The 21,318-nt window shown below is 39.5% G+C and overlaps 1 protein-coding gene across 3 annotated transcripts in view; it reads left to right on the top strand.

Moving 5' to 3' along the window:
- TBC1D19 (TBC1 domain family member 19) overlaps positions 1-21,318 on the top strand; it is a 106,546-nt gene that overhangs the window by 26,714 nt on the left and 58,514 nt on the right. For all 3 annotated transcript variants that reach the window (XM_074951579.1, XM_074951578.1, XM_074951577.1), the window contains exons 5-8: positions 14,622-14,696; positions 15,779-15,842; positions 16,890-16,936; positions 19,838-19,948. In XM_074951579.1, coding sequence (XP_074807680.1) covers positions 14,622-14,696; positions 15,779-15,842; positions 16,890-16,936; positions 19,838-19,948 — 297 coding nt within the window. The remainder of the gene's footprint in view (positions 1-14,621; positions 14,697-15,778; positions 15,843-16,889; positions 16,937-19,837; positions 19,949-21,318) is intronic.

The following is a 21,318-nucleotide window of genomic DNA, read 5'->3' as shown; positions in this document are numbered from 1 at the left end:
CAGAGCTATACTTAGTCCAAACAGTGTATACAACGAACTGTGTTGGGGAATTATGGACTATAGTTGTGGGACTTTTGTTATGATTTATGTGTGTGGAATTTTTGTAAAAATTTAACTCCGCAAGAGGTATATACAGATTCAGAAGAACTATTTGGATGATTTTTATGGACTCTGTGATACAGCATGGCCAGAGGGCAGCAGGAGAGTGTTAGAAGGGAGCCTTATTCCCTGTAGAGGGAAGAAAGTTTGCTATAGATTAATTAGAGCACCTGAGGCCAATTAGAGCACCTGAAGCCAGTCAGCTGATAAAACCCCCCTGCTTCAATCAGACAAGGGAAGGAGTTGAAGCAGAGTGGATTGATGTTTCAGTAGAGAGCAGTTTGGAGGAGTTGAAGCAGAGTGGATTGGTGTTGGAGCAGAGAGCAGTTTGGAGGGAAGCAGAGGAGAGTCTGGAGAAGTGCTGTGGTGAGCTAAGAAGACCAAGACCCTAGGTAAAGGGACACCTGGTTTGTGCAGAGGGAGGGCAGGAAGCCCCACAAGCTGAAGGGCAAGAGAGAGAAGTAGCCCAGGGGAAGGAACCGCTACTTCAAGTGGTTTACCGCTATCCCTAGGGCCCCTGGACTGGGACCCGGAGTAGAGGGCGGGCCCGGGTCCCTCCCTCTCCACTCCCCTCCTCTAGTGGGGCAGTTAACACCCCAGTTCAGGGGTGAGAAATGGTGCCCTGAACCCTCCCCAAGAAAAGAAAGCGCGAGACCCATCAAAGTAGTGCCGGAAATTTTCCACAACTCTGAAAGGGAAACTGAGGCTGGTACACTTCTTGTGCTGCTAACTGCTAAAGGAGGGTGTTCCAGGAAGGTAGCAACTTATGACAAAGTCCTGTGAACTCTAGTCCTCTTAGGGAAAAGCGTTACTGGGTGGTGACAGTAACAAAATAAAAGCAACTACAAATCATGGAATCAGCAATACACATGCTACTCATCACTGCTTTTTCATATATATAATATATTTTACTGCATCCCATCCACTCCCTCTCATTATGTGATTCATTTAGGGCCCCATCCTTCAATGTGTGAAGTATCTCCAGGGTTGATCCGAAGCCTACAGATGTCAATGGGAATCTTTTCATTGACTTAAGTGGATTTTGGATGTGTCTTTTTGTGAGTTGCTCAATGTCTTTATCTCCCGCTCATTTACATAGTAGTAGTTGAAGGCTCTGAGCACTTTGTAGGATGTTTACCTTTTTGTAGGATTAGGGCCTTAATACCTAATCCTACAAAGATTTATACACTCAATGGGCCTATTTATGTGTGGAAAAGTTAAGTACATGCATTTATTTTTGCAGAATCAGAGTCTTAAACTTTACACCAGGGGTGGGAAACTACAGCCCGCTGCTTCATTTCATATGGCCCGCAGCAAGTCTCTGTGCCATGAGCCGGAAGCCCCAAGCCTGTCCCTGTGGCCCCTAGGTGCGGGTGTGATTAGGGAAGTTCCGCATGCTGCCCCGACCCCCAGCACTGGCTATGCAGTTCCCATTGGCTGGGAACCATGGCCAATGGGAGCTGTGGGGGCGGTGCGCATGGGCAGTGTGCACTGTACAGAGGTGCCTGGCTGTGCCTCCACCTAAGGGCCGGACATGCCGGCTGCTTCAGGGAGCCACGCGGAGCCACGGCAAGCAGGGAGCCTGCCTTAGCCCCACTGTGCTGCCGACCGGGAAGCGCCTGAAGTAAGTGCCACCCGGCAGGAGCCCGCATCCCTCACTCCCTCCTGCACTCCAACCCCCTGCCCCAGCTCGGAACCCCCTCCCGCATCCTAACTCCCTCCCAGCCCCTGAACCCAGCCCTGAGCCCCCTCTGCCCAAACTCCCTCCCGGAGCCCACACCCCGACCCCCTGCCCTAGCCCTGAGCCCCCTCCTCCACTCCAAACCCCTCAGCCCCAACTCACAGCCCGCACCCTCAGCCGGACCCCTCACCCCCTCTCGCACCCCAACCTCCTACCCCCTCCCACACCCTGAACCTCTCATTTCTGGACCCACCCCGGAGCCTAGAGGTCAATGGCCCTTGATAGATAAAAGGGGTGAACCCCGGAGCCTGTGGGTCAATGGCGCTTGATAGATAAAAAGTTCCTCAACCATGCTGTAAGCTCTGAGGGGGAGGCACTTTGCTCTCCTAGTTATATGTAAAGTACCTAATATATATCGAGCACTGTTTAAATAACTGATATGCCCATTTAAAAGGACATAGGTCAGTTTGGCTCCAGATATAGGGTTTGTTTAAAACAACCAAATAAAGCTTTTACAGAATCTACTATAACTAGAAATGTTTCAATAATTTAAGAAAATACTACTACTACTAATAAAGAATTCCAGTGGAAACTTCTTAAAAACAAACACGTTTACCTAGTATTTTTGGAAGCTAGCCAACTTGACTACAAAAAATCCATATAAGCAACACTGGCACTCACTAATCTATTTTCATTGTCCATGATGATAGAAAAACATTAGTGACTTTTAAAATGGTTCTTGTAGTGTAGGTAATGAATTTTTTAAAATGTTTATCTTGATTGTCTAATGTGACATGACATTTAAGGTAGAAAGGTGTGTTTTGGTACAGTAACCAAAGTTCCTTATTTGAAAAATACTGCTTTTCATATATATCCTATTTGATTTTTTTCTCTGCAAATGCATTAAGATTCCTATGTTCACAATTGGTCCAATTTTTTAAAAGTTTTTTTGGACCATAATAAATATAGCTCTATTTCAAAGCTAATATGTACATTTCTGGAAAGAAGAGCCTGTTTGATCCAAAACATCTTAGTATCGGTATTGGAAAGATTCTGAAAGAACCTAAGGATAGATTCAGTAATTAAGATTATTTCAAATTTTTTCCAGTACAGACATTAATTTTTTTTTAAAGATCAAATTCTTCTCTCTTCAGATCAGTGTCATTCTCTGATTCTTATGAAATAGGCTGACGTTTACACATTGTACTCTTCTGAGTGATGGGGAAGATTGAAAGAAAAGCAAATTTCCAGGAAAGGAATACATACTAAAGCCAGGTCAGCACAACAGATCAATGTTGGTATAACTACATCACTCAGGGGTGTGAAAAATCCATGCCTCTGACCTAACCCTCCATGTAGACAGCGCTATGTTGACTGGAGAGCTTCTCCCGTCAGAGTAGTAGCATCTTCATTAAAGTGCTGCCGTGGCATAGCAGCACTGGTGGAGCTGCGTTGCTATAGCATTGTATGTAAAGTTAAGCCCTTAGTAGAAAGAGAGAACGTGATGTGAACGTTTTCTTGGAGATTTCTCTTTTTGTAGTACTGTTTGGCTATAGAAAAACAACATCCTTGTATATGCACTTAATATATACTGTCTTTTCCATAATTATGTTTGTGTTTGTTGACCGAAGACCGTTTCCTGTCAGTGACATAAAGGTAGAATATTGAACATATACAAAGTATTCTAGCCTTTCAGTGATTAAATTTCATTTGCAGTAGAATTCACTGCAAAGAGTCAGATTCAGTACTTGTGAAATATTGATAATTGAAACAAATCTACATTTCCAATATTTCCTAAACTACACTATTCTTCAGTTTGTTTATAGATTCTTCTAGCAGCTGAAGAACACTCCTCTAGTTATATCAAGTCTTCTGACCCACTTAAATTTTCTTGAATTATTATTTCGAATTTATGAATCCATGAGTCCAGAGTAAAGTGCTTTGTTTCTAAAATTATCTAGCAGTAATTGCTAAGTCCTTGCTAATTTAATCCATACTTATGGCGTCTGCCTGACACATGTTGCTCTATAGTAGAACATTCTGAAATTCATTACACACTCTCTCTTTTGATGATGCCCTGTGGTTACTAACATGCTCAAAAGTCTGTTCCCTTCCTCTTACTTCACCATGAATCCGCTCTGTTGGATTCAGCTTCATCCTCTTGTTTTGTAAAATATATTTTATCATCTTTTAGTTGTCCATTAATTCTTTTGTTACTGTGAAAAATAATAGAAGCCTTTTTGCCTACCATCAGGAGAGCTGCTGAATAAGACTGTGCTTTGTTATGACAGGTTTCAGAGTAGCAGCCGTGTTAGTCTGTATTCGCAAAAAGAAAAGGAGTACTTGTGGCACCTTAGAGAGTAACCAATTTATTTGAGCATAAGCTTTCGTGAGCTACAGCTTACTTCAGTGGATGCATCCGATGAAGTGAGCTGTAGCTCACGAAAGCTTATGCTCAAATAAATTGGTTAGTCTCTAAGGTGCCACAAGTACTCCTTTTCTTTTTTCCTTGTTATGGGTTCAGGTGTACTGGTGAAAATTGTGTAGCCACCTGAAATAATTTGGCACCTGTAAGCCCAGTTGAGCTGATCTCTGTTGTTGAAGTAGCCTTATTGCTCTGCTTCAGAATTGTTCCTTTTGGAGAGTCTTTCTTCCACATTTTACCCCTTTCTGTGCTAGGAATAGGTTTTTAACTAAATTAGCCTTCTGGGCAGTCGTTTGTAGGATTTGAGACCCACAGAAGCAATTTTCTCTGCCTAAAGAAACCTCTGATGGTTGTATAGGAGGGCTTGGTTTCAGTCTGCCATTAATAGTTCCTGGGACCCCTGATACTGCAGGTAAGAGCAGCTTGCCAGTTCCTACATCAGCTTGCCTCTTGCATTCTAAGGTAATTTTGGTGGCTTTTTTTCTTTTGTTACCATCCTTTCTTGGCTGGAATTATTTCTGAATTTGGTTTCAATATGGCTGGCCTTTCTCTAAAGGAAGAATATTGTTTAAGTATAGGTTGTTCCATGGGCCCTTGTCCCTTCCCATTTATATTTGTAGTGGTCCTCCTTTGTTGTACTTCTCCCAGGAAAGAAGGAGATCCTAACTGGGATGTATGTAATTACCTCCCACTCCATTTATCCTACCTCTCCTCAGAAATCTGAGGACCTCGTTGAAGTGAAAACAAATCTTCTCCCAAAATGAACAAACTCACCCTTTTTCTTCTTTCCTCATTTCCAAGATTTACATACTGAAGGCAGTCAATATTTAAACAGCTTTGATTGGAAAAGTGTATTAGAATTTTATTTAATACTTTATACTGAGGTAGTGCTTATTGGCCCTGGTCAAGAAAGGGTTCCCAGTGTGCTAAGTGCTGTACAGATGAATAGAAAGAGATGCTCCTTGGCCTAAAGAGCTATGGTGAAATCTGGCCCCATTGAAGTCTGTGACTTTTCACCCGTAAAATATAAGCAAAAGTGTGTTAGTCCTCCTCCTTATCTTGGTTGTCCAACAGGAAATGTATAGTTTAAAAAAACAAAACAAAACCCAAAGCATATAAAGCAAAAATCCTTCACTACCACAGGCACTGACTTTCATTTTTCCGGGTGGGTACTCTGCCCCTTCCCCAAGGCCTCTGCCTCACTCCACCTCTTCCCATCCCCGCTCTGCCTCCTCCAGCATATCTCGCCTGCCACCAACAGATGATCGGCTAGTGGGTGCTGAGCACCCACAAGTTTTGTTGTTTTTTTTTTTTCCAGGGGTGCTCCAGCCCGGAGCACCCACGGAGTTTGGTGCCTGTGTTTACTATTGAGAGTAGCTCTTCACTCTCTGTCTAAAGAAAGCTAAAATGATACGAAAGATTCTGATGCTGCATCTGCAGATCTGCATAAAAGTCAATCTGCCTTTCCTTCTTCAGAATCTCTTTGAAAAACAGAATCTGAAAGAAAAATACCATAATCTCTCAAAGTTGTTTAAGATTCGTAAAGGCAAATCTAACAACTTTTCCTGTGTTACTAAAGTTGACTTTTCCTTTCTGGCAGTCTAAAGAGTTACTATTTCTTGCTTTTAGAAGTGGTGTTAGGCATAGTAAAAACTTATTCACAGCATGTTTTGATTCTGCGAAGCCCTGAATACTGATTTCTCCTGCTGAATAATCTTATTCTGGTCCACTCTGAAGAGACTGCATTTTTTGGTAGTCTTTAAAGGAGGCACTTTAGGATTGATGAATGCTATCTAAACTCTTTCCTAATCAGGCTTCCATCTCCTGTAAAGAACCCTGACACCAATCTAGGGATTTTTAACTCTTGCTTCTCTAGAAAGCCCTTCGCTAATGTCGCATTCAGGAAGTTCTTCTCCAGCCAAAGGATAAATAATTTCTTCAGATCCTTGGCCACCTTTACAAATGATGTAACTAGAAATAATTCAGAAAGGCTACTTTTATAAGAACTCTTCCTCTGTCTTTGATTTTTATTTCTCAGCTTTTGGGAAATGATCAGAAATGGTCAAAGCTGAAGGAACTTCCTTCAAATCAAAATCCTGTGTCCACTAAACACTCATTAAAGAGCCCATAGAAAACTGTTGCAGAATCTTTACAGTTTTAAAGTAAACTGGAGTTCTACATCTACTCTTTGAACTGTCAGCTAAGATACATTTTTTTTTAAAAAAAAAAATTCAGGACAGAAAATTAATTTTAAACAATTCTCAACATTATTTTCTCTCATCAGTAGACTGAAAGAATATAGGAATTGCCATACAGGCTCAGACCAGTGTTCCATCTAGTCAAATATTCAGTCTCCTACCATGGCGATTACCAGATGCTTCCTAATAATGAGCAATCATGAAAATAACATGTAGAGGGAGTTTTGAGTTGCAGCAAAGCCATTGAGAATTGTCTGCATCCTGAGGAAGACAGCACTGCATTGGTTTACATTCAGTTCACGTTTTAAAAATTATCTTTGCAGTCATAATTACTAGAATTTTTTAAATTAAAGCTAAATTTCTGCAAAGATTGATGGAACTCATCTGAGATTCTTGCTGCCCATCAGCAAAATGATTTTTGAAGCCCTATCTGCTGTTTTGAAAACATTTTAGTGGGGTAAAGTACTTTGCATTCTATTTCTAATTACTGTGGATGGCTCCAGAACTTGCTGCTTTGACAGTGTGAGTCTTGCCCAGCACTTGCCCTAACTGGTGGATGTCTTTGATTAAGTCTTCAATGTATGTCTAACTCAGGCTCTTACTTGGGTGTTGCCCCTAACCTGGCTTCCATCCACACACAAAATGCACCAATCCAAGTTTGGTGGTTCTTTCAACGTGGACTAGCTGGATCAGCTGGGGTTATAGGCTAGAGTAGTGGCTCTCAAGCAAGAGTATGCGTATCCTGAGGGGTACGAAGATGTCTTCCGGGGTATATCAGCTCATCTAGATATTTGCCTAATCTTACAACAGGCTACATAAAAAGAACTAGTGAAGTCGGCACAAATTAAAATTCCATATAGACAATGACTTGTTTATATTGCTCTGTATACTATACACTGAAATGTAAGTACAATATTTATATTCTAATTGCTTTATTTTATAATTATATGGTAAAAATGAGAAAGTAAGCAATTTTTCAGTAATAGTGTGACACTTTTTTGTATTTTTATGTCTGATTTTGTAAGCAAGTAGTTTTTAAGTGAGATGAAACTTGGGGTACGCAAGACAAATCAGAGTCCTGAAAGGAGTACAGTAGTCTGGAAAAGACTGAGAGCCACTGGGCTAGAGCTCACATGCTGCTTTCACTCAGGCTGCAGTGAGGTTGTAGGCTAAACCACTTGAGTGCTGGTAGTCCTCCAGTGCCTTCCCACAATTTCGTGATGCCCAGAGGGACAGACTAGTTCTCCCACAATTCACTGGAAAAGAACCATACAGCAGCTCAGCTTACGGTAGCACTAAGAACCATGGGATACACCCCAGAAGTCTTAGGAACACCATCTAATCTGAGTGAGTGTGGCATCAGTGAGAACACAGTAACTTGAGTATGGCCTTTCAGTGTGGCTTCTTGCACCTGAGCTAGACTAACTCAGATTCTGATCATCTGAGTTAACTCTGCAGTGAAAATATACCCTTTGTTATGACAAAATTTTCACAAAAGAGGGTTTTTTCTCTTCCTGATCTTTTTTCTGTCTGAGAGATTTACTGTTAATGTTCCTGTCCTTTTTGTTTTAAGTGTGTAGTTGGAGACCAGAAAATGTCAAAAACTTAGTCAAAGCAGCTTTAAGCAGAGCTGTGATATACCCAGCAGTGTCTATGAACAGCAAACATGATTGCTGTTCTCTTCTGCCTGGGGGAAGATCCTGACTTCATTAGCTAAGAAATCTATTTGAGGATAATTCATTGAGCCAAGAAGAGCGCTTTTTTGCTGCTCTTGATATCCTCAGTGCTTTCTATAGGTCTGAAACAATGTATCTGTGATAGGTCTCTAATGAATACAGGAAGGCATCCAACGAGTGAAATTTTCTCTTCTTTGGGATGACTATTCTCTGAAACTATTTAAAAGTTCTCAGTTTCAGCTTGATCGACTCAAATTACTTCTTTGAATATGCTGAAAAGTTGAAGTGTAGCACTGAGACACTGAAGAGATCTGTGGAGCATCACTTATATTTCTACTCTGGTGCCAACACACTGGTGAGGCACAGTGGAGCCTCCTAGAAACAGTAATGTGTACAGCAAAGGTGATCAATTTTCTTTCTAGTCAGCATCTGAAGAAGTGGGGTTTTTACTCATGAAAGCTTATGCCCAAATAAATCTGTTTAGTCTTTAAGGTGCCACTGGACTCCTCGTTGTCTTTCTAGTCTGTCTTCCTCCCCTCTCTTTGGAATGTTCTTGAGCCTTTTACAAGCAACAAACCTGACTTTAGCATATCTGATGAGCCAAAACTAGCTGTGGGTACAAGGGATAACCTGCATGGCATGTGGGTTTTGTGGAACCTTTTCCAAAAGACAGGGTGGGTCGTTCTGATGATCTCGGTGCAGTGTGTGTTGAGCCAGGAAAGCTTACTTAGGACTCCAAGCATTGTGGGTATAGTGGCTGCATTGTGACAGGTGGTAGTTCTTCTTTTCAGTTTTGTTGATGCAGTAGTTTTGAAACCTTCTGCACAAGGAGAAATTATGTTGATACTTATTTATATGTCAGTACAACCAGACCCTCCTCCTGCATACTGGCCTGAGAAAGAAACTAGTGGAGAGAGAGAATAGGAACTAAGAGAAGCCAAGCCACCTCTTCTTTTCTTCCCCCCTGCCCATTAATGTCTGCCATAGTTAAGGCTCAGTCTGATAAGCTGTATGACTTAGCACCCAACTCCCACCATTCCAGCTGTAGAAAGTCCCACTGGTTAGTGAATGTAGTGCATCCCCTCTGTGCCTGATGAACAGACAATGTGGGTCTGTGTAGCCCCCAGCTACACAGTCTAACTCTTTTTAGCTCAAGCTGTAGACTCATGCTTTTTAGCTCTGGAGGTCCTTGTTGAATCCATGGTGTTGGCCAAGATGATGAAAGTTACAACAGCACTTAGCAGATTCAAATTCCTGGAGGAGAGAAACTTGAACAGTTAAGGACTGAAGACTTCTAGGCATTGTGTAAAGACCGCCTTTGCTGCATGTGAGAGTGTCTATATCCTTAAGTAACATCTAGGTTTGCATAGATGTGAATTTTAGGTTTTCAGTAAGAAATGCAACAAAACTCAAGAACTTCCATCTAGTAGGAAAGAATGTATGTCACACTTACAAGATGGAATGCATGGTATCATGGAATGCATGTATGGATGCTGAAATGGACATAGGAGTCGTGGTAGATAGATACTTGAGCATAAATTCCCAGTGCAGTTCTGCAGCTAAGAGGGAGGTGGTATTACCTCTGCATTTGACATTAATGACATCATTACTGGAATACATTGTCCAATTCTGGTATCCACACTTCAGAAAGAATGTTGACTAATTGGGAAGCATTCATAAAAGAGTTACAAGAATGGTTTCAAGTTGAGAAAACCTGCGTTAGAGTGAGAGACTTAAGAAACTCAGTCTATGTAGTTTATCCAACAGAACGTTAAAAGGTGACTCAATCATGGTCTGTAAGTACCTACCTAGGGAAAAGATTTCTGATAGTAGATATCTCTTTAAGCTAGCAGAAAAAGTCATAATGAATTCCAATGGTTGGAAGCTGAGTCTAAACAAATTTAGACTAGAAGTAAAGTGCAAATTGTTAGCAGTGCTTGTAATTAATCATTGGGAACAGCACAAAAGATGTGGGCTTGATGCGCTAGTTACTGGGTGAGGTTCTAAGTCCTGTGTTATTCATGAGGTCAGACTAGATTATCATAATGGCCCCTTCTGTCCTTAAAGCCTACAAATTGAGTCTGTTTTGGGATGGAGGTATTTTACTGGTTTTAAAAACATTTTTCCCAGTGTTTAATTTGGAGGCGTTTATTGGTGTTCATTTACATAGCTGGTTATTTTCTTGTACACATATACTGTTAACACTAACTAGACTATGGATTTAAAAAAAACCAAAACTTTGATTTTATATATGTGTGTTTTATCCATTTTCCCCCCCATCCTTCATGTGTTGCTTGTCATCTTAAATTGAAAGATCTTTGAGGCCGGGCCTTTGTTTTCATGTGTGTGGACAAAAGCTGTGGGTGCTGCAGAATACAAATAATAAACAATAATGAAATATATTATTCGAAATGGAAATCAGGGGCCTGAACCAGAACCCAGTGAAGTTAATGGGAGTAGGGTTCCATTTACTTGAGTAGGGTTTGAATCGGCTTCTAGGAGAATACAGAGAATGTTAAAATCCCTAATTTGGGTATATCCTCAGTGAAATTGCTCATATGCAATATCGCTGTAACATCAAGATAAAACATTATCAAGATAAACAACATTTGAAACACAGTAGGGGGCAGAGAAGAAAGAAAATAACTAATTTTCCAGTAAACTAATACAAATCAAATATAAATAAATTCAGTGCTGTCACAGTATTACTGAACCTTATTGTCTTGATCCTCAGCTGATGTAAATTAGCACTGACCTATTGATTTCAGTGGAACTAAGCCAGTTTACACCAACTGAGGATCTGACCTAGTATGTAAAATTTGAAAATATGCTACATTTATGACGGGAATCTGATTCCTCCGTAAGCTGTTTTTTGTTCTCCCCATTATGAAGGTATTGCCTGCTTTTATTTTTAATCTTTCATTTGAGAACTCTTATCTATGCATAGGAAAGACTGGATTTTTATTGGTAAATGTTGATAAACTGATTTCACTGTTCACACACAAACGGATGGAAAAAATATTTCCATCGATAATCGAAATTTACTGATGGGCAAAGTAAGAAAAATGCTGCTAGAGAACTTTAGAGTTTGATTTAAGGCTGTTTATTTTGTATATTTTGGAATATGATGCTGACAATTGGTATTTTAATGGTTATAAAGTTTTAACTTTTTGAATCTCAGCGTCTGCTGTCATTAAGGAATTATTGTCTGACACCCGGATAATTTCCCACAATTGTGAAAATTTAAATAGATAAAAATCTTAAATGCTTAGGAGTAAACATCAATATAATCTGCTGAAATTATATTTAAAAAAAATCAAATTCTGCCAAACCATCTATGCCTTACTTTAGATACAATAATTCCAAATTCCTGGAACTTTTTAGTCTCTCTAAAAATGGGTAGCTAGTGTAATATCTTTCGAGAAAAGATATTTACTTACTTTCTCTCCATGTCTTAAAGGTGGATGGGGCATTATTTTTACACAGTTCACCTCCCTGAGCATGCTTGTCCAGTATTGTGGTTAAAATGTAAAACTCATGGCTACCAGTATAAAAGTTAGCTTGGGCACTAGCCTTCCTTCCAAGAATGAGTACCTGTAAAGCAGAGGCTTTTTGGAGAACATACAGTTTGGAGAGCAACCTTATCTCGGGGCCTCTCCTTCTGCCCCTCCACCCCCACGAACATGATACAGTTCTGTGGTGACCTAGAATCCTATTTTCGACGTCTCCGACTCAAGGAATATTTCCAAAATACCTCTGAACAACATACTAATCCACAGAGGCCTCCCGACCAACATTACAAAAAGAAGGATTCTAGGTGGACTCCTCCTGAAGGTCGAAACAGCAGACTGGACTTCTACATAGAGTGCTTCTGCCGACGTGCACGGGCTGAAATTGTGGAAAAGCAGCATCACTTGCCCCATAACCTCAGCCGTGCGGAACACAATGCCATCCACAGCCTCAGAAACAACTCTGACATCATAATCAAAAAGGCTGACAAAGGAGGTGCTGTTGTCATCATGAATAGGTTGGAATATGAACAAGAGGCTGCTCGGCAGCTCTCCAACACCACTTTCTACAAGCCATTACCCTATGATCCCACTGAGAGTTACCAAAAGCAACTACAGCATTTGCTCAAGAAACTCCCTGAAAAAGCACAAGATCAAATCCGCACAGACACACCCCTGGAACCCCGACCTGGGATAGTCTATCTACTACCCAAGATCCATAAACCTGGAAATCCTGGGCGCCCCATCATCTCAGGCATTGGCACCCTGACAGCAGGATTGTCTGGCTATGTAGACTCCCTCCTCAGGCCCTATGCTACCAGCACTCCCAGCTACCTTCGAGACACCACTGACTTCCTGAGGAAACTACAATCCATCGGTGATCTTCCTGATAACACCATCCTGGCCACAATGGATGTAGAAGCCCTCTACACCAACATTCCACACAAAGATGGACTACAAGCCGTCAAGAACACTATCCCCGATAATGTCACGGCTAACCTGGTGGCTGAACTTTGTGACTTTGTCCTTACCCATAACTATTTTACATTTGGGGACAATGTATACCTTCAGATCAACGGCACTGCTATGGAAGCCCTTGAGGAATTCCACCATGATTTCAACAATTTCCATCCCACCATCAACCTCAGCCTGGTCCAGTCCACACAAGAGATCCACTTCCTGGACACTACAGTGCTAATAAACAATGGTCACATAAACACCACCCTATACCGGAAACCTACTGACCGCTATTCCTACCTACATGCCTCCAGCTTTCACCCTGACCACACCACACGATCCATCGTCTACAGCCAAGCTCTGCGATACAACCGCATTTGCTCCAACCCCTCAGACAGAGACAAACACCTACAAGATCTCTATCAAGCTTTCTTACAACTACAATACCCACCTGCGGAAGTGAAGAAACAGATTGATAGAGCCAGAAGAGTTCCCAGAAGTCACCTACTACAGGACAGGCCTAACAAAGAAAATAACAGAACGCCACTAGCCGTCACCTTCAGCCCCCAACTAAAACCCCTCCAACGCATTATTAAGGATCTACAACCTATCCTGAAGGATGACCCAACACTCTCACAAATCTTGGGAGACAGGCCAGTCCTTACCTACAGACAGCCCCCCAACCTGAAGCGAATACTCACCAACAACCACATACCACACAACAGAACCACTAACCCAGGAACCTATCCTTGCAACAAAGCTCGTTGCCAACTGTGCCCACATATCTATTCAGGGGACACCATCACAGGGCCTAATAACATCAGCCACACTATCAGAGGCTCGTTCACCTGCACATCCACCAATGTGGTATATGCCATCATGTGCCAGCAGTGCCCCTCTGCCATGTACATTGGTCAAACTGGACAGTCTCTACGTAAAAGAATAAATGGACACAAATCAGATGTCAAGAATTATAACATTCATAAACCAGTCGGAGAACACTTCAATCTCTCTGGTCATGCAATCGGAGACATGAAGGTCGCTATCTTACAACAAAAAAACTTCAAATCCAGAGTCCAGCGAGAAACTGCTGAATTGGAATTCATTTGCAAATTGGATACTATTAATTTAGGCTTAAATAGAGACTGGGAGTGGCTATTTCCCCTTGTTTTTTCCTACACCCCCCCAGACGTTCTGGTTAAACTTGGATTTATGCTGAAAGTGGCCCACCTTGATTGTCATGCACATTGTGGGGAGAGTGGTCAGTTTGGATGAGCTATTGCCAGCAGGAGAGTGAGTTTGTGTGTGTGTGGGGGTGAGGGGGTGAGAAAACCTGGATTCGTGCTGGAAATGGCCCACCTTGATTATCATGCAGGTTGTAAGGAGAGTGGTCACTTTGGATAGGCTATTACCAGCAGGAGAGTGAGTTTGTGTGTGTGGTTTTTGGAGGGGGGTGAGAGAACCTGGATTTCTGCAGGAAATGGCCCACCTTGATTATCATACACATTGTGAAGAGAGTGGTCACTTTTTGGATGGGCTATTACCAGCAAGAGAGTGAGTCTGTCTGTGGGGGGGGCGGAGGGTGAGAAAACCTGGATTTGTGCTGGAAATGGCCCAACTTGGTGATCACTTTAGATAAACTATTACCAGCAGGAGAGTGGGGTGGGAGGAGGTATTGTTTCATGGTGTCTGTGTATATAACGTCTTCTGCAATTTCCACAGTATGCATCCGATGAAGTGAGCTGTACCTCACGAAAGCTCATGCTCAAATAAATTGGTTAGTCTCTAAGGTGCCACAAGTACTCCTTTTCTTTTTGCGAATACAGACTAACACGGCTGTTACTCTGAAACCTTATTTTGCTGGTTCTTTGTTACTTTGTTGAATAAAGAAGTTTTTCATTGTATAATGAACAAATCATTCCTTTGTTCACATTTTTAAGTAATCATGTAAACTTTTGGCAGATGTCAGTGACTTTCATCATCTTTTCTTTTAAAGTTATTCATTGACTAGGCTGTGGTATGCTTATAAAAATGGGCGGGGGGAGTTCTACATTCATTAAAATGTTTGTGTTACAGGGAAGCTGGGAGAAGCGAATTCTGAAGAGTCTAAATAGCATGTGTACAGAACTCAGTATCCCATTAGCACGAAAGGTACTGTGTTTATTAACTTAACTTTTTAAAGTGAATGTAGAACTTGTGCCATCTTCACATCTTTGGAAACTGTGGTCCTGATCCTTATCTTATGCAAGCTTTATAAGTAGTTCCACTGATGTCAGGAATTGCAGGATTAGGGCCTAAAGTCTTCAGGGAAAAAACAGATAGTAGAGATAGTGGTAGTGTGAGAGTATCCCCACCAGTGTGCCTCCATTGTACTCTGGAAGGACCACCTTGGGAATGAAGGGTGTTGGTAGGTCTTTCTCTTGCTGTTGCAGTCGTTGGCCTCTGCTGGGAATACTGTACTGAGGAGCCAATTGATGGTTTTATGATGTGTGGACAGTAGTACACACAGACTGGATTGAGACCACTGACTCACTTCACATTGGCCACTGAACAACCAACATTGACACTCTTTCATGGCTGATTGGGACCAGAGTTGAACTTGTGACCTTGGAGTGAAAGGCTCAGTATTCCACTATCATCACTTCCCTTTGTCATCCATTCGTCACTGACATCCTTATTAATTTACAGAGATTTGAAACATAAACAGAATAGAATTGGCAAGTATGTATTATAGGGCAAATCTTCCCTGTCCCTCTCCCCTAAAGCCTGGTAGCTGGCAGAACTGCTGTAGTTTATTGTACAAGGCAGAGGACAAAGCTGTGGGGAGGAACAGAGAAAGAAACGCAGGGGAATCTACTCCCCTTTTGTGCAATTGAGCTATACTCTTCAGGGCTTCTGGCAGCTTGAAGAGGGAATTTGGTGGCAGCACATGGGTGGTGCAGGGTGAATCCTCAGATACATGGAACTGCCAGCCAAACATAGCTAAGGGTTCAATAGCCGATAGTGTGCCATAACTACCCCATGGCATGAGGAGGGGGATTCCAATCCTTACTTGGATTTGGTGCAATAGAGAGAATATGGCCTAAGGCTAATGCTAACTTACAAAGAGAGAAATAAAATTCTAGTGCATGCTATTTTTTTAAAAGACTAATTTTCATCCATACAGGAGATGGGTTTATTTTAGATTTTTAGCTGGTTAATTAAAAAAGACAATTTCTTTTCTTATGACTTAGAGACCTATAGGAGAGCAAAAAGAACTTCTTAATAAATGGAATGAAATGGGAACTGATGAGCCAGGTATGTTAAATAAAATGTGTCTTTTTATGTAGAAGCAAAGCAAATGCATATTTATCTCCTTATTTATCAGTCAGGGATTAAAGTAGTATCCATTGTAAAGGCAACTAGTTCCTGTTTTGTGTTTTGTTTTGTTTTTTCCCTAGTTTTCAGTGCTTGGTAGCTCACAAATACCTATTCACTGTATTATTTATTTATTTTGAAGAGTTATTGTTTGGATTTTTGAATCTACACCTGCAGTCTGTAGATATATTCTCTTACATACTAATACCTAGAGAATTTGGACAGGTACCTTTAAGTTAGTAGTAGTAATGGGAGCAGTGCACTAATTGAAAGAAAAACATCATAGTGTTTACTTTTTGTGTCATTTAATCCTTAACAATTTTCTCTTACTCACATAATGTATTTTTTCAACAGCTAAAAGTGACACAGCTAATCAATGTATAGGAATTACATTATGTACAGTTTCATAGCTAATGATCCCCTGTTCGGATCAACCAGGGCTTGGAGCAAGCTTGCAAGCCCCAAATACATGTATTGTCTTATACTGTGAATAAGACTGGATAATGACTTGGAAATTTTCATGGTCTGAACAGCAGTTTCATGATACATTAATGTATAGATGTACTGCCGGGGGCAGAAGAAAATAAAGTGACGGTATATTTTTACTTCACATTGGATTTGAAGCTGTTTAAACTTATACAATTTAAGAACACTCAAAGTATATCCTTTGTGCTTCCATTTTATAGTGGAGTTGGCTGAATAACAGGGATGTTTTATATTGCACCAATTTGTCTTTTTGTAACTCAGTGATCATTAAATAGCAGTTTTATGAAATACCTGATTATGGTTGCTGTGCATGGCATCAATTAGTGATTCTTTTTTATATATTGATGTGAACTTTTTAAGTATAACTGTTCCTAAAATTTCATAGTCATGATGTATTATAGGGACAGTTACATTGTGTCAGAATTGGAAAAAACTTCATATATATTGCGAATCTTTATAAAATTTTAATTTAAATCATTTTTTAAATCCTGTTAATTTCAGATCTAAGTCTCTTCCGACCTGTTTATGCACCTAAAGATTTTCTTGAGGTAAGTATTGATGAAATAACTAACCAGCCATTGATTTACATCGGTTATAGTTAGTTATGTAAAGTGGGACCTGTGCATGGTAAGTCTTCAACAGATTGATAGGAAATTGAAATTAATTTTCTTCTAAATAAGGTAAACTGAATCAACACACAAATCATTGTCCATTAAATAATCAGGTACAAAACTGCTTTAAAGAATTGATGGTACACTTCTATCTTTTTCTAAATCTATAAGAAATTATCATATCTAAACGGCTGATAAGATTAACTTTTAACTGCTAGTGAATTACATTTAACCTCATATTGGTGATTCTTAAAACTTGAAACCTTTTTCAATTCCTGTTAAGCAAAGGAGCTTCTTGCGTAGAAAAATGTCAGCTCAAAATGTTTAACTTGGCATACTAATCAGGACTTCGAGGCAATAGGAAGTCTTGCACATCAGATAATTTCAGGTGTCCCTGAAATAGGGTGTTTATTACTTTAGTGCTCTTTGCCTGAGAATTTAAGCTTGTATTAAAATAAATAAATTTCTAACATTTTTCTATTGTAAAGTGGCCTTTCGAATGTGAACAGAGTCTCTGTTGCTTTGACAACCTAACCTTATGGATGCATGGAAGGGGAATCATGCTGAATTGCACTTACAGAGATTGCTGGTTCATCCTTTTAAAAAAAAATTCCTTTTTATTGTGCCTATAATAGAAAGCCTCCTAATTCTCTGAAATGTTACAGGAAGAATCCTGTGGGACTAACTCTCGTCACTTTATTAACATGAACAGTTACATTGCTTATTTCATTATTAATTTCCAATTGCAGATTGGTGTAATATTACTTGAAGTAGGTTCACTGTGGTAAATAACAGCGTCATGTAAAGATGAAATTCTAGACCATCTACAAAGATTATTCAAATAATTTATAAAACAGAACGTAATACAGAACCGAAGATGGGGAGTCTCCTGATAGCTGGAAATACTTGAGGCTTTTGTCTGTGACCAAAACTAAAAGTTGAAGAATAAAACTAGCTCACTGCTAAATCTTTAAGGCCAGAATTGCTCAGTTTTTACTTGTTGTTTTGTATAGTTCATAATACTGAAGGCCGTAATTAAAATTACGTCAAGGTCTGTTGCACGATAGAGATCGCTGGTGACTTGTTAATAATGGCAATATGTAGAATGCTATTGCTTATGAAAATACAATTAAAAAAAATCAATGGCTGTATAATACTCTGTCAGCTGTTGATTAAACAAATTTATCTAGAACCTTGGCTAATGTAGGTAGGGAGCATAGAAATAGTCTGTTAATTTACAAAATTAAATTTAAAAGACAAACACAGCAATATGAATCATAATCAGCAAATTTAGTATTTAAAATGATTTATAAATTTAATGGAATGTCTTTTGCAGTGGTATGAGATGTAGCATACTTGTAACTTTTGCTTGGATAAATATGAACTGTCATTCTTTGGAACTGTGAATGTTAAAAGTGAAGTATTCTAATTTACATACGCAAGTAAGATTAATGTAACATGTTGTTCTTTGTATAATTGGTAATACCAGACTATAAATTTCTTACATTTAAGGGCTTCTGGATGTCATAGTTGTGCTAATTATAAATGTAATACTTATCTGTAATTCAGTCTTATTATATCTGGCTTGTATTTTGACCTTATTTTAAATATTTATAAAGTAGTGTTTATTTTCCTCTTGTTTTCTGTTGTTGTTTCCTTTTCCCCTCATGTCCCATGGTCTGTCATTTCTCATGTTAATGGATTAATTTAGGGCCTGACCCTGAGAGTAGTCCCAAATAAGTCAAGAGGGACTAGTCACATGAATTTGGATTAATCAGATGAATGAGGGTTGCAGATTTAGGATTTTAAGGAGGAATTTCCTTATAGCACTGGTTCTCAACCAGGGGTATGTATACCCCTGGGGGTACACAGAGGTCTTCCAGGGGGTACATCAGCTCATCTAGATATTTGCCTAATTTTATAACAGGCTACATAAAAAGCACTAGCAAAGTCAGTACAAACTAAAATTTCACAGACAAAATGAGAAAGTAAGCAATTTGTCAGTAATAGTGTGCTATGGCACTTTTTTGTATGTTTGTCAGATTTTGTAAGCAAGTAGTTTTTAAATGAAGTGGGTTATAGCCCATGAAAGCTTATGCCCAATTAAATTTGTTAGCCTCTAAGGTGCCACAAGGAGTCCTTGTTTTTACAGAATATATGGGATCGTGACTGAGATGAATAGGGCAGTTTACAGCTGTCAAAGCTGTGATTTCAGACCCTGTAGACTCAGGCACTCATCAGTTTGCTCTTGTTTTAAGTTTTTAGTGTTGCAGTCGCTACCATAAGGACTAGCATATCTTTTTAAAAACTGGAAGTTGAGATTCTGGGCCACAATTCTGTGGCAAGAGGTGAATTCTGTGGCAAATTGTATAGCAGTGGAATTGCAGAATACCGAGGGCACTGGGTATCAAAACACTAATAGAATAGCTCTTTTTAAAATAAAAGAGTGCAGATCAATATCCTAGAATTCAGAGCCATTGAGAAAGGTACTATTAGCTTTCAGGTACTGTTTGATAGGGAAGCTAGTGTTAATTAGGACATAGAGTGTGGCCTAAATGTTCAAAAATGATGGGTGATTTTTCAGTGCCTCAATTTCGTTTTTCAGAGTGGGAGCTAAGTACTTTCTCAAAATCAGACCCCTTTATGGATTTTGAAATTGACTGCCCAAAATTACTAGTTGCTTTTGAAAATTTAGGCCTTCACCTGGGAGTTGCAATGCTGCAGGAGATAGCACTACGTTTGTGTCAAAGCACAATTTGTGACACTGATACTGTTGGGCCACAATCTCATGTGTAGGTATATGCACAGGGAATGACAGATTGTATTATTTTTTAAAAGGTACTGATGAATCTTCGCAACCCAAATTATGAAAATGGGGATCAGCCGAGTTTCAAAAATCACCTGGGTCTAATTCAGGTTCCTCTGAAAGTTAAAGATATCCCTGAACTGGTAAGTGTAGTTGTATTTGTTCTTATGTTCTATTATATATTGACTAATCAATAATATACTAGGCAATAAAAAGGAATCTTAATTAGTTAATAGGTTTGTTTTTAAAAGACATGAGTAAGGATGTACAATAGGTCAGTAAATAAAATGTAACATATAGAAAAGATTTATTAAAGGAACTTTTTAATGAAAAAGAAATACAGAATTGAAAAAGGGATGTTTCCTCTTACCCCAATTAGTTAGTGGTTGATTTGCACCTTGAAACATGGCAGTATATTTTCTTACCTAATGTAACTGAATGTTTATATTATCTGTTAAACGACTACTCCTTTTCTGAATCCCTCTACACTCTTACTCTCAGTTACACCTGGTGGCAATGAGTTCCACGCAGGGTGGCCAAAAATCAATGATTTTTAAAAATAAAAATAAAAAATCAGATTTTTTTATTTAAATCTAAATTTAAATACAGGTTAAATTTAGAAAGCCGATTTTAAAATTTAATTTTCAATTGACAATCTATGCTAAGACCTGAACTACTAATAATATCTATCAAACTAATTTAATTTAAATACACAAATAATATTAAAAAGAAAAAAGAAAAGGAGTACTTGTGGCACCTTAGAGACTAACCAGTTTATTTGAGCATGAGCTTTCGTGAGCTACAGCTCACTTCATCGGATGCATAGCATATCGTGGAAACTGCAGAAGACATTATATACACACAGAGACCATGAAACAAAACTTCCTCCCACCCCACTCTCCTGCTGGTAACAGCTTATCTAAAGTGATCATCAAGGAGGGCCATTTCCAGCACAAAGGGAAGGGTGAGAAAACCTGGATTTGTGCTGGAAATGGCCCTCCTTGATGATCACTTTAGATAAGCTGTTACCAGCAGGAGAGTGGGGTGGGAGGAAGTTTTGTTTCATGGTCTCTGTGTGTATATAATGTCTTCTGCAGTTTCCACGATATGCTATGCATCCGATGAAGTGAGCTGTAGCTCACGAAAGCTCATGCTCAAATAAACTGGTTAGTCTCTAAGGTGCCACAAGTACTCCTTTTCTTTTTTCTTTTTACGAATACAGACTAACACGGCTGTTACTCTGAAACCTGTCAAAAATAATATTAAGTAGTACATGTGTGAGAGGAGGATGAGATCTTCTAGTTCTAAAATCTTGAAGGACATGGTGACCAGAAACAACAGTTACTTCAATTCATATACAGTTATTGCTTCTTTTTGTTTAATAAATGTTCATTTGTTTGAAATGCAAAACATGTTTTGATGAGAAAAAAAAGTTAGTTTTATTTAATAAAAGAAATAAAAATGCTTTTTTGTATATTTTTAATTTATTTGAATTTCCAACTCTATTGAGCTT

Source organism: Natator depressus, chromosome 4 (assembly GCF_965152275.1).
Source record: "Natator depressus isolate rNatDep1 chromosome 4, rNatDep2.hap1, whole genome shotgun sequence".
Taxonomy (NCBI): Eukaryota; Metazoa; Chordata; order Testudines; family Cheloniidae; genus Natator; species Natator depressus.
This window is presented reverse-complemented; position numbering and strand designations above follow the sequence as displayed.